Source organism: Festucalex cinctus, chromosome 2 (assembly GCF_051991245.1).
Source record: "Festucalex cinctus isolate MCC-2025b chromosome 2, RoL_Fcin_1.0, whole genome shotgun sequence".
Taxonomy (NCBI): Eukaryota; Metazoa; Chordata; class Actinopteri; order Syngnathiformes; family Syngnathidae; genus Festucalex; species Festucalex cinctus.
In genome coordinates this window covers 22,696,963-22,711,292 of record NC_135412.1, presented here as the reverse complement: position 1 = coordinate 22,711,292, position 14,330 = coordinate 22,696,963, and the positions used below count along the sequence as shown (strand labels likewise).

The 14,330-nt window shown below is 45.1% G+C and overlaps 1 protein-coding gene across 1 annotated transcript; it reads right to left on the bottom strand.

Moving 5' to 3' along the window:
• Positions 1 to 313: 313 nt before the first annotated feature.
• obsl1a (obscurin like cytoskeletal adaptor 1a) lies at positions 314 to 12,693 on the bottom strand. The gene is made up of 24 exons (XM_077513771.1): positions 10,928 to 12,693; positions 9,753 to 10,022; positions 9,397 to 9,657; positions 8,989 to 9,291; positions 8,645 to 8,911; positions 8,251 to 8,526; positions 7,570 to 7,684; positions 7,294 to 7,454; positions 6,940 to 7,212; positions 6,592 to 6,867; positions 6,246 to 6,521; positions 5,880 to 6,155; positions 5,528 to 5,803; positions 5,170 to 5,439; positions 4,824 to 5,090; positions 4,484 to 4,753; positions 4,122 to 4,388; positions 3,778 to 4,044; positions 3,598 to 3,710; positions 3,355 to 3,508; positions 3,113 to 3,274; positions 1,824 to 1,928; positions 1,485 to 1,751; positions 314 to 1,391 (listed from the first exon to the last, which is right to left on the bottom strand). The coding sequence occupies exons 1-24, from the start codon at positions 12,054 to 12,056 to the stop codon at positions 1,111 to 1,113; spliced, it is 6,582 nt and encodes a 2,193-aa protein (XP_077369897.1). The 5' UTR covers positions 12,057 to 12,693; the 3' UTR covers positions 314 to 1,110.
• Between the last annotated feature and the right edge of the window lie 1,637 nt (positions 12,694 to 14,330).

The following is a 14,330-nucleotide window of genomic DNA, read 5'->3' as shown; positions in this document are numbered from 1 at the left end:
AAAGAAAGAAATGCACAATTGACAGGTAAACTATGTGCTCCCGGATTGCTGGTCACACACCCGTGCAAGCCGATGAAGTCACAGGACGGCCATCTTGTTACTCCCACCTCGCAAGCAGTGTACTGTATAAACTATATGGTATACGTACACATGAGATGAGATGTATACAGCTCGTAGGCAGTTAGTTTTTTTTTTTTTTTTTTGGGGGGGGGGGGGGGGGGGGGGGTCGGGTCACTGGTCACTATTTTTTAACAATTAAAAAAAAAAAAAGTAAGAGCGTATGTGCAGCTTTGAAGAACCCCTTTATCTTTTATTGCTGAGTTCCATAGACACCAATGTTAAATTTTTCTGAGGCATCTTTTGTTGAATTACAGTTATAATTAGCAAAAAATATACGTTTCCTCCCGTAAACATCATTAAGCATTTTATACATGTATTTAATGCAGGTTGTAAAATGTCTAAAGTCCTCTTGTTTATGTTTAACACATTTAAAACAGCATAAATCATGCCGTTTCTACTAAGTACGGTCTCAAATATTCTCCAATTTGGATACTGTAAATGTATAGGATCGTATGCCGAGAAACGTTTCTTGGGAGGAGCAATATGGCGGCCTCGTGGCTTCAAAAGTCTTGGCCTATAGGCTATCAAGAGAGATAGATATACATACATAGATAGATAGATCAGTGGCTGGTCAAACAATAACTGCTCGCTAGCTGTAAATAGCTTCTTGTTAGGTATGGTTTTAATTGGTAACTTGATAAGACAAACAAATACTGTAGACAACAGCGACTGAATTGGCATTGTAGATGTGTTAGTGTTGTAGATACTTGAGTGCAAAGAGGCTAATGTGTGAATGTGTTCGGCCAAAACAAGATTGTATCACTAGCTTAACCAAAGAAATGACTTGACCAGCTTGCTTGAAAATTTGTGGTGACCCAACTTGATCCCTCCCTCGGACTTCCCCACCATCAGTAACTTGGGACTTGCTTGAAACTTGAATTGGTGGTTAAGACTTGAAACCTATTTATGAATTGCACCTCCTTCCACCTCTGTTTAATAGTGTCAACTAGAAATTTGAGGATTCGAGGCAGATCGACTTGCAGTTTCAGATCATTTGCATTCTCTCACAGTGAGATTTGCGCTGCTCTTGGCTTTACCAACATTGAACTTGACCACGCCGCTCATGTCTACGCTGGTGTGCTTCAGTGTAAGTTTGTGCACAGTGCCGTGGTTCTCCAGGCGGACTGAGGGGCCGGAATGAACATTCTCGCCGTTCAGCGTCCAAACTGGAGGTCTGCTGAGAGCCACAGAGACCTTGCACTGGAAAACCGCTGATTCATTCTCCGTTACTTCCACATCGTCTAACTCTTGCACCATCATAAGCTCCTGGGCTGTGCGGTAAGAATATATTGTTTTATTACGAACCAAAAAAAATAAAAAAAATGAGGTTAAATGAATGGAATTAAACTGTTAACCGTTCTTACCTTCTACCATAAGTTTAGCTTGGGAGATATGCTGCCCAATCTCAATACTGTATGTGCCCTCATCCTCAACTTCCACCTCGTGGATGACGAGTTTATGGCAGCAGCCATCGACCAGGAGATCCAGTCGGTCGGATGGGACGAGCCTTTGCTCACCCCGGTACCAAGTGGCACGACAGCGAGGGGAGGACACGGTGCACTCCAGGATGACACGATGTTTCTCCAATGCTGTTCTGTCCCGCAATGGTTTCACAATGGACGCTGGGAGTTCTGAAGCCAGATGAAACGTATGCATATTATGATTGCCGAAATCACAGAGTATTGACTACCCAGGAGTTGTACCTTCTACTTCGAGGTAAGCCGTAGATTCAACGTCTCTGCTCACAAATCGTATTTCTCCAGCATCTTCAGCTTTGACATTGCACATCAGCAGGAAGTGTTTGGTCCCTGAAAGAGAAGGAATTTAGCAAAATGTCAATGCCTTACGTCAATTGCTGTTAAAGTGGTTGATGTATCAGACATATGCTTGGGACACATTCCCACGCCACGCAATGCTAACCTGGCAATAGCCAGATTGATATCGGTGGAAATCAATGGGCTCGGTACAAGACGTATTATCCGGAATTTGTGAACTCACAAATATTGCCGGAATTCATCTTGCAGAGCAAAGTTAACGCAATGCACCAGTCACAATTTCACAAAGTCACATAGCAACTGTAAATTACAGCAGGATTGTGACTCATTGATCAGTTCTATTCACAGTCTGTAAGTCAGTTGACCTTACAGTTTGCCCCAAAACAAAAGGAAATACGCATCGCTGCGTGCAGCTAACAGAAGTCAGGAAAAGACAGTCGCCTCACTCACTTCGACCGATTGTCAGAAAAACCGAAGTTTTTGGACATTGTTCCCATCAAGCCGCGTAAGAATGAATTTATATTACCTCGTAGTTTCAATGTTCTGTTGGCATTTATAGTAAATAGTAAGTCAATAAATGTGTGGATGGCTAGCTACCCGGAATTATTGTTAGCCTTTGGCTAAAAACAACAACTCAGAAAATTACCTTAGTGCAGACTTAGTACTTTCTGGTTATTTTGGAGGGATTCGACTGGTCGTATGTGTGCTCTTCCACAAAGTTTGATCCAACGCAGACATTTTTTGTAGTTGTTTGAGAGTTTAGGGAAGAGAATAAACCGGACAGTGTCTCTCTCGTATCTCCCTTACACAAGCCGTAACGACAGCAGGACGCCGGTCAGTCGATCGGGATAACGGCTATCACTCTTACACAAGTCTAAGACTACAGCGTTGAACAATTGTATTGATTTTTTTCTTGGCTTTGAACAACCATGCAATGCACTACCGGGAGCGGGATTGCTTTTGTTTGTCCGCAGGAAAACACAGGTGCCGTCGCAGACATGACATCTTGCGTCTTGGTTGGTTTTCTAGGTCATGTGCGCGTGGTTTACGGTAAGGTAAATTCAAGTGTGGTCAGCCGGGATAGGCAACCCTGAACAGCACATTTTATTCCAGTCCTGTGGTAGACAAGCGATCAGTCTTTGGCGTATGCCACCTCTCACACTGTCACCTGGTTTATAGTTTGAACTGCATTAAATAGTCAATGTGTTTCAAACGACCTTCTGTGCGAGTCTTGATGGTGCTGGTGGGACGGATCTTGTGGCCATCCTTATACCACTCTCCGCTCACATCGTGGAGGGAAACCTCACACATGAAGACTGCGTTCTGATCTTCCTGGATGTAAAGGTCCTCTAGATCCTGCAGAATTGTCAGCTCATGCTCTAGGAGTTCAGCAAACAGGTTGGATCAGAGAAAAAGGTCATAAACATTATCCGCTTGCAATTTTTGTTTTCACATTCACCATAAACCTCCAAAGAACAGGAAGTGCTGATTTCCCCAACATTGCAGGTGTAGATGCCAGAGTCCGCCAGAGAGCACTGCAGGACCTGACAGAACTTCTTTCGCCCCATGGAATAAATGCGACAGTTCTTGCCTGGCTTCAGCTCAATCCCACTCTGATTTGTTGTTGAAGATGGACAAAGGTGTTTGTTACGTTTTGTCCATTTAAAGTTTAATTCTGCATTCAGAATGCCAAAGATTTCACCTTGAACCATTTGACTTCAATGTTTTGTCGAGAGAATTCACACTCCAGAGTGGCAGGAAATTCTTCTTCCACACGGACATCAACCAGTGCTTTTAGGGTGGTGGCTGGAGTCTCTGTTAATGTTGTACTCAGTTGTAAATACTTGTGCTGGAAGCGGTGGGGGTTTAACCTGCTTGTTACCTTTGACTGTGAGCCTGGCAGTTGTGCGCACCCCTTCGGCTGAGAAGGCAATGGTGCCCGTGTCCTCCAGAGTGAGATTGGAAAGAGTGAGGCCATGGACTCGCCCATTGGTGCTCACCCTAAACTGGTTGTTGGGCTTCAGCCGAATACCATCCTTCTGCCAATTGCCCTCCACATCAGTGTGGGACAACTCCACCTCAAACGATGCCGTCTCACGTTCGAAGATTTCCTGGTCAGTCAGGCCTTTACGAATGGAGATTTTGCGGGCTGGGAAGGTAGAATTAGAAGAAAAGAAAGTTTTCAAATGCTCTTGGACCCCGGTAGTATATCGCTTGACCACTTACGCTCAACATTCAGCTTGACCTGTGTCCTGTCGTGCAGAGTCTCACAACGGTAGGTTCCGCGGTCCGACAGACTTAGATTGTGAATGGTCAGACTGCGTTTACATCCATTCTGGTTGAGTGAATATCGAGACCCTGCCTGGATGACCACCCCCTGTCGCATCCACTGCACCTCGCCCGTCTCATGGCTGATCTCCGTCTCCAGGGTGGCATCACCAAACTCGTCTGCCATGACAGCCTCCATTTTCTTTGTAAACATAACTTGAGCTTCTGAATATGAAGGAAGCAGGGGACACCAAGCTCATGCAACACAATTTTGATATTCTAGGGGACATTCACCCACGTATTGCTTGTAATACTCATACCTTGGACTCTGAGGCTTGCTTTGCTTGTTTTACCTTCAGCTTCAGCTGTGATTTTGGAACAATCCAACATCTGGCACTTCCTCATCACTAAGGTGTGGCAGAGACCATTCTGTGTGACCTGGACCCGGTCACTGAGATTGATCACCTCATTGTCCATGAACCAAACCAACTGCACATCCTCGGGCGAAACCACACACTTAAAGGTAGCGTCCTCCCCTTCCAGCACAGTGGTGTTCTGAAGTTCAGTGAGGAACTCAACAACCCGAGGCACTGAAGTGACAGAACGACGTGTGTGAACCATTACCAAATGTGTGCAATAGAAATATATCAGCATACGTACTCTTTACTGTGAGTGTGGCCACTGTGCGGTCGTCTTTGGACTCGCAGGCGTACTCTCCAGCATCTTCTCTTGTCAAACGATGGATGGTCAAACATCGCTCGACTCCATCTGCTCGAATGGAAAACCTCCTGTTGGGAACCACTTCCACGCCGTTCTTCAACCACTGCACATCTGCTTTGGCCTTGCATACTTCACAGCGCAGGGTCACCATTCCGTCGGCATGGGCCACAGTGTCTTGCATTGGCCTTACAAACTTTATTCTCATACCTGCATTGATCAAAATGATTTATTTTTATGATGACGTTCTACTTGAAGTATCAGCTGTCAAAAGAAAACTGTTTTGTACCTTTTACCAGCAGGCTGAAGTGAATTTGGTCAGTATTGACATCACAGGTATACTCGCCGGCGTCTGAGCGCCTTAAAGGTGCGATGGTGAGGTTACGCCTGTGGCCTTCCATGAGTGCCTGGAAGCGCTCACCTTCAACGGGTGTCCAGTCTTTGAGCCAGCGCACCACAGCACTTTCCTTGGAAACAAAGCTTGTCAAGGTCACACTTTCTGCCTCGTAACCAGTCACAATAATGTCATCTTCCTTATTCAGGAATGTCACCGGAGGCTCTTAATACCAGAAAAAAAAGTACATGGTCAGTTTGTCTGCTCTAATGTATGTCCTGAATGGTCAAAGTACTTGAGGGGATGGCTGTACCTTGAATCCGAACCACACTCATCATTTTGTCGTCTACTGCATCACAGATGTACTTTCCAGAATCCGAAGGTTGAACATTTGAAATGATGATTTTCCTGAGAGTCCCGTAGCATTCAATAGTAGTTCGGGAGTCATTGACAAGCAGCTTGTCGTTGCAGTACCACTGGACAGGAGCATTTGCACGGGACAGCTCACAAGCCAGGATTAGGTCATCACCCGCTGCCGTCTCCTGGAAGTCGGCATCTTTAGAGTTGCCCACGATGGCCACTGGAGGCTCTGAGGCAGAGAAGATGTTGCAAGTTTGTGTTTCCAAGTAAGATGCATTGATTTGCTTCGGTACAGTAAATGCTACCTTGCACTGTAACCTGGAAGCTGATGTTATCATCTTCAGCATCCAGAAAGTATTCTCCAGAATCTCTAAGCTCAGCGTTGAGAATGACAAGTGAGCGAAACGCGCCTTCCTCCTCCTCACAGAGTCTGTCGTCACACTCGATACGGCAGCCATCTTTGTACCATTTGGTTTTGGCATCGCCTCGGGAGAGTTCACATTCGAGCACAATGTCGTCAGAACGTAGTACCTTGAGGTTCGTGTCCAGCTCAGACTTCCTTAAAATATTCACTGGGGGCACTGAGGTTGCAGAATTACACATAAAACAATCAATAAGTTACACAATTGAAAAACCCCCCACAAGTTCTGCATAGCTGGTGACTGACTTACCTAAAATTTTAACCTGGAAGTCAAGTTTGTCATCTACAGCATCGCAGCTATACGTGCCAGAGTCCGCTGGGGAAGGAGAGTGGATTTCAAGACGACGGAGTAATCCATTCTCTGTAATGGTCACAAAATTACTCCGCTCTATTTCTTGTCCATTTAACAACCACCTCACTTCTGCATTGAGGCGAGATGCCTTGACCTCCAGTAGGATTGACTTCCCTGCAAAACTCTCCAACTTTCTCGGTGTGTTTTCAGGACAGTAAAGCACCACCGGTGGCTCTAAATCATTGAAAATGCTTTAATAACGGACATGAGCGTCTTAATGTTAAAAATTTACCTTCACTCTTACCTGTAATAGTCACCATGAAGGCAACAGAGTCATGTTGAGTGTCACATACAAACTCTCCTACATCCTTCACAGAGGCCACAGGGATAACCAGCCGACGTTTTACCCCATCCACTTCCAGGATGAGATTTGGACCCTCTTCCACCTCCAGACTGTCTTTGTACCACTTGACATGGGCGTTAGAATGTGAGATCTCACAGCTGAGTTGGAGCTTGGTGGAAGCCAAGTGGGTGAGTTTCAGCTCAGATTCAGTGGGGCAAATAATTCGGACGGGAGGCTCTGGTGCACAAAAGAAATACGACTAAATAATCTGAAACATACAAAATGTATTCAGTCAAATTCCAGTTTTACCTGTGACATTCAGTTGAAAGAATACAGAGTCTCCATTTGTCTCGCAGATATACTCCCCTCCATCCTCCACCGTGCTGTGGAGAATGGTCAACCGTCTGTAGGGTCCCTCTTTAGTCAGCTGAATATTGCCACCCTCCTCCACTTCTTCACCATTCTTGAACCATCGAACCTTCCCAGCTGAGCGAGACAACTCGCACTGCATGTGAATGTCCTCCGAAATGAAACCTTCCATCATGACATCATCTTTAGGGTCCACAATCATCACCGGGGGTTCTGCGGAGGAATTATGGGAATTGTTTTGCAAAAAAAAAATCTTTATTTAGCTGTCGCCGTACTTGACGTCCTGCGACACACCTCTAATGTTGACGATGAACTCCATCCTGTTGTTATCCACTTGGCAAGTGTAGTTGCCCGCATCAGAGATTTCAGCAGAGCGGATAATCAGCCTCCTCAGGGTTCCCTCTGCCTGCAGAGTGATGTTGTCATTGGATTCAATTTCACAACCATCCTTAAACCTGGATCAAACCATACAAAATACAGAATTACAGACATGAATAAACTCAGAAACAACCAGCTTGATTGAGCAACGTAGCAATAAAGGCCATATCAATTCCTCTTGCTTGGATTCACCACATAACTTGAGCATCCTCTCTGGACACATGGCAGAGCAGCACCACAGGGTCGAGCTCCATGCTGCTCTTATGAAGATCTTCCTCAGGGGTTGGAATGAACTCCACTGGGGGACCTGACAAATGGCGGTGATTAGTTTTACTGATTCTCTAGCAACTGTTTCTCCAAGGTTGTTATAGGTAATGGCCGGAGCTTAAGGTCCTGTTTGAAGCCTCACAATGACATCAAACTGTTAACTGTTGTCATGTGAACAGCATGGTGAAGACGACATTCCAATTGGAAGTGAATTGGAAAATGGATTGGTCTCATATCACATCATATATCTGTTGTGAATTTTGCCATTCAGCTTGTTGTTAGAGACCGGCAAGTTGCACAAAAATATTGAAAAACTGAACACCTAGAAATTAAATTAAGAAATTCAGGCTGAAGTAAGTTCACATGTAAAGATTGAAGCTCATTTTAGTTTTTTGCTGAAATCGCGTAACTTTTTATGAGAAGTGAATCTTATAGTGCCAGAACAGATTTGGTGTTTAACAGGAGAGAGTTGAAGTTTGTAATTAGATTTTTGGGAAATTCTGCTGGACAAGATGTGCTTTTATAGGGAACAGAAACGGAAAACAAGAGAAAAATCACAGCAGAAATGGTGGCCATAAAAGTATAGCATTTGATCAGGCACTTTACCTGCAACTTCAACCACGAATGTGACGACATCCCCCGATGTCTGACATGTATAAACTCCAGCGTGATGTTTCTCAGCTGACTGGATCACAATTCTCCTCATGTTCCCATCCGATTGGATGTTCAGGATATCGCTCACCTGCAGCTCTTCACCGTCTTTGTACCAACATACTTTAGCTGAAGGGTGGGAAACTTCACAGTAGAGCACAATGGTGTCGCCCGTCTCCACCTTCTTGGTACTGTCAGATTCCAGCAAAGGGCTGAATTTGATGACTGCGGCTGCAAAGACACAAGTAGGCTACATACTCAACATTATGAACCATTTGGAGGACTGTCATTCATGATGTCATCTCAGGTTCAGTTTGACAACAAAAAAACAAGAGACTGCTTCACTTACGTTTAACCTTGAGAACTGCTGAGTTTCGCACCCCGTTGGCGATAAATGTGATCTCCGCCTCGTCCTCTTCAGGGAGAGTTTCATGGATTTCCAATGTATGCTGTGTTTTGGATTGTTTTATTGAGTATCGGCCACCATCTCGTAGTTGAGCACTGTTCAAAAACCAGGTACCAACTCCAGAGGCCGACAACACGATGGAAAAGACAGCATCTTCTCCCTCTGTGACCTCCAGGTCCTGAAGGTGACTGCAAATCTTTGTTCCTGGAACTAAATAAAGCAAGAAACCTTACTATTGGGATCCGGATTTCACATATCATTTCCCTAATGTTTACAATATAACGTACCCATATGGACAACTTTTGGAAACTCTACATGGCCACTGCGGCCGTACTTGTTGATGCAGCAGACTCTGAAGCGGTAGTCTCCCTCGTGCGGTACGCTGTCACTGCAGATCTCTGTTGAGGTGGCGTCCTCGGAGGTAAAGCATTTCTGCCACTCTTGCGAACCCACTTCCTGTCTCTCCACCACAAATATGGAGCGGGTGGTCTGGTTGTATGGCGCGGGAACCCACGATAGCAGGGTGCCATTCGGGCCATCCATATCCATTTTCACTCCAAGCGGACAAATTGGTGGACAGTGTCTTGCGGCTTCAAGAAGAACATTTGTGATTGTACCAGAAAAGAAAAGAACAAAAAGTCTCTTACATTTTTGTCACAAAGATGATCTAAAAGAAACATGTTATGACAGCGTACCTCTAACTTTAAGACGTGACGAGGTCTTAGATCTTCCTGTGACAAAAGTCACCAGCCCCGAGTCTTGGTGGGCCACGTTGACAAAGACCAGAACGTGTGTTTTCCCAAACGACTTGAGGATTGTCTGGTGTGTCTCATGCAGCTTGAGGCCATTTTTGAACCAATGAATCTCCATGTCTTCGTCCTCCACTTCCACACAGAATGCAGCATTCTCACCCTCCAGCACCTCCACCTTGCGTGGAAGTTTACGTTGGATTTTACCTGAGAGAGTAAGACTTATTGTGAATATTTATACGGGTGCTCGCCTTCATAGCAACACGGCTCACAAAGATAAACGGTGACCTGGTGGAGAATACCTTTAACTGACAGCTCTGCTATGCTCTTTGCCCCATCTGGCGTCTCGCAAAGATATACTCCATCATCGTCCATTTCCACATCTTGGATGGTGAGTTTTCGCCTTGTGCCTTGCTGCTCAATCCCATATTTGCTGCTGGCCATCAGCCTTTGATCCTCACGGTACCACGCGGCCGGGAGTGACTCATCGGGAACGTCGCATTCCAGAACAGCGACATTCCTCTCTCTTGCCTCCACATCTTTCAAAGGATGCTTAAATCGCACATGTGTTCCTCCAGAGCAAAGAGAGGGCCGTAAATGTTTTTATTCTTTAAAAGTCACATTTGCGAAATACTCTAAAGCCAGTTATATATCTAGCTACTTTTTTTCTGTCCTCAGGTAGTTCTATTACTCGCTTTACCTCAGCTTAGATGACTATAGGGGAGATGTGGGGTACACCGTGCACATGGTTGCCAGTCAATCACACTCACATTTATACCTTGTTGTCTATTAACTCATTGACTGCCATTGACGGCTATAGACGTCAAACGATTCATTTCAACTGAGCTGGCATTGAATGAGTTAGGAGTCAACACAATGGGTGGATTCTAAACTTTAAATACGATTTGTGGCAAATTTAACAGGTTCTGATTTTAATAGTGATAAAATTATCCAGAAGACGCAAATATGAATATAAAAATACCATTATGATCAGGACTACTATGTACCCACCAAGCAGCCCATTGAAAAGAGATACAATGCTGCTATCTGCCATCGTTACTGGTTGTTTTTGATTCCACAACCCATTGACCAGACAGCGCTGCACTTAGATGTTGCACTTCCCACTGATAAAAAAAAAAAACTTAGTTGACGTCATTTAACATTTATGGCGGCATCCATCGTGATTTTACTCATCGTTATGAAACATCTTTGGCGGTCAAAGAGTTAACCTAAAGGAAATCGGAGTATCTGGAGAAAACCCATGAACGCACAATGAGGCACATGTAAGGGTGTATCCCACCTATCACTCAATATCAGCTGGTATAGGCTGTAGATTTCTTGTGACCCCGAACATGATAAGCGGTACATAAAAAATGAACATCTAGAAAATCACAACACTGAAGTAAAAGGAAGAAGAACTTCAGCGGTGCAACTAATAATGTGCACGCTGCGTTGTGTTCCATCAGTTGCATCTTACCTTTGACTGAGAGATGAACTGCACTGAGAGTGTTTCCAAGAGCATTGGATGCCACACACGCATACAGTCCCGTGTCCTGAACTTTACAATACAGAACCTTCAGTGTGTAATAACCTTCCCTGTCTTCGTATATCAGGTGGCGCCTCCCCGGTTCGAGGGGCATACCGTCCTTCTTCCAGATGATCTCTGGCTTTGGCTTCCCTGTGACGAAGCAGCGGAACTTTGCGTGTTTCCCCTCTGCCACGACATACTTCTTGACCTTAGAGGTGCTGACCGGTGGATCCTCCCTGAGTCTTGACAAACTAAGTTTTGCCCCACTGTGTTTTGGAGACCACTGGCTGGACTTTCTGCTATCTTCTCTCTCTGGCACAGGTTCAACAAGAAGGACAGCACCAGCCAGGGCCTCGCCATTGCGGTTCATGGCCTTGCAGGTGTAGACACCCTTGTCAGGCATGCGTGTTCTATAAATCTTAAGCTGGAACCATCCTCCGTCTTGAACGCTTATGCAGAAGTGAGCGCTCTCAAAGATGTCGTTGAGTTTCTTGCCATCTTTTTCCCATACCACCTCCGGCAAAGGCACGCCCCAGACTTTGCATGAGAAGGCGGCGTCCTCTCCTCTGTGCACTCGCAACGACAGGGGCTTGATAAGGAACCCGGGTTTGTCATCGGATGTGAAATCAAGCTCCCGGTCAAACTTGTGAGCTCCGTTCTCGTCACTTTGGTCCCCATCGTCTTGCCAGTGGTCTCCGTTGGGCAATGTACTGCTTCCGTTTAGATGCCCATTTTCTGTCATCTGCTCCTTGGCACCATGAACTTCCGCTTGCTGGTTGTTTGCCTCCACTTTGAGGGAGGCTGCAGCATATGTTTCCCCAACATTGTTCTTGGCTTTGCAGATGTATTGGCCAGCGTCCATCTCGCTTACCCCACTGATGCTCAACAGGTAGAACTTTCCCTCCTCTGAGAGCTTGTACTTTCCTTCGGTGACAATCTGGCTGTTTTTGCGCTCCCAGATCACGTCGGGACGAGGGTCTCCGCCGATTTGGCACTTGAGAGTGGCGTCAGCCCCACATTGTACCACCACCGGTCGCGGGTAGCCCAGAACGCGAGGGGCGCCCCCAAAAATGTCCATGATGTCGTTTTTTGTTGTTGAATGAGGAAAGTGGATCTAAGAGGCAAATAAACACAAATTAAACACGTTTTTGTAGGGCTCCTTGTTTGTTGATACTTTTAAGAAGTGTTCCAGTTTGACTTTTGCGCTGAAACTCGTAGTGTGTCTAAAAAAAGCCACTAGTGAGCAGACGGAGATACTGTCCTGCTTCAAGTTCAGAATGGTAAGTGTGCACACATGCTAGGCAATTTGTAACTAATAATATTAAAGATCAAGCTTACCTTTTTTGAGACGTTTGCTTTCAAGCCTGGTGGTACCCACTTCTCACGCTGGTGACATTTTCATTCCTGCTGACCTTATTGCTCTTCTTTTAATGACTGATTCCCTTACAATGAGATTTTTTTTGTTTTTGTTTTCTGCTCTTAATCGGGGTAGTAATTCCGTGGTCACTTGTCCTTCTTGTGTCCCTGTGCCCTGTCAAGTAACATGACGAGCGTATGCGTCAGACACCGACATTGTCCGTCATCCTGGGAGAGGGAGGTTCATTTTGGAGGAAGGGCACTGTTGGTGTCAGGACTTGCGCAGCTGCTCCCACTGGGCTGCAATCCCCCACTCCTAATAGCACTAAAAATAGCATCCGCTTCCATGACAGATTATGTTAGGCCTTCCGCAACCACTAAAGATAGCGAGGAGGCCCAGATAAAAACTCGTACCCTGACTTCAAGCTCACAGGAAGAGGTGGGACACCACAGCTGCCGGTGCGTTGGAGTCTTGTTGGTGCATGAACAAAATCTATTAAAATTAGACCTTACTGGGCATGAGTACACTCAGTAGACACTTCATTCAATACACCTGATGGTGTAAGTCAACCATTTTGTTCCCATCATCCACGCATATTATCTCTGTATTTAGGAATCAAGGCAAGTTTATCTTGAGGCTTTCCAATTAAACTTTTTTTTAATCACCAATCCTAAACATTTTGACAAATGGTGCCCTATTTTGAAGAGCTAACATCCGCCGAGGTTGGCAGCTTTTTAGTTTCTCCGGGCATGAAGAGGATGCTGGTAACATCGACGCTAAGTTCTTTCCAAATACAGGGAGTCCTCGAGTTACGTTGGAGTTCCGTTCCTACGCTAGCGAAGTAACCCAAATTTCGACTAAAGTCGAATTTCCCCATTAAAGTCAATATTTACATCAAAATAATTTGCATAAAAAACCTCAAATACATTAAAATAAAAAAAGAGATGCTGTCCGACTGTAAGTACAATGGCCAGGTTGATAAAGCGATTTTATTTTATTTTTAAATGTATTTGGACATTTTAAAAAAAAATTATTATTTTTTTTAATCCTCTTTGATACTTTTAAATAATGACTCGGTGCTGATCATTTTGTGATCATCTCTTTGTGTCAAAAAGCGGCCACTCCACTAATGAACATCGAGCGCAAATTATTTGTTCACTGGACAGCAATGTCTTGTGAAAGTCACTGACATTCTCCTCCCATGCACTCATCCCAGCAGCTGTTGGCATGGCGATCACTACCGAGAATCAAAAGCTGCTTGAGCTTTTCACTGTCAGAGAACAGAGAATCCCACTTGATCTCAACAACCAAGTGTCGTTTATTTCTGACCAGTGACTCCACGTGGTAGCAATCCACTTGCTCATGGCGGAGGAGGGGAACAAGTCAGCGTGTGTTTCACAGTCTGTCCACTAGATGATGCCAGAGCTCTATTTATTTGACCACTCAGCTTGTAGGTTTAGATTAAGCGTGTGTGTACACAGTAATGCAAAGACAGATCAAAGGGTTTTGTCAGATGACCTTTGGCCCCATCCTGTCTCCATGGAACCTGCAAGCATGCTGGGAAAAAACAAGAGATGCTGAGAAAGACGGGGGTGGTTTTAATGCGCTCAAAAATGGCAGCATGGTGGACCAGTGGTTCAGGAATGTGGGCTCCGACCTTTGACCTGTGATGGTGTGGGTTTCCTTTCTTCTCACATTCCAAAAGGATACATGTTAGTTTCATTAAAGATTCTGAATTGGCCAAAGGTGAGAATGTGAGTTTTTGATGAGTTGTTTCTTGAATTGTTTCCCATCTGTGAGTTGACCTCACCTTACGCTCAACGCCAGCTGTGGGTACCCCGCCTGGTGCCCCGAAATTGATAAGTCTGTACATATCGACTTGCAACTCCGCCAAGGTTCTGTTCACAGCTGATTTTCAGTTCCATTTATGGATCGAATTTCCAGTTTCATCGAGTGGGTTTGCTTTTGCATTGATCCTGCATCAGCAGTGATGCA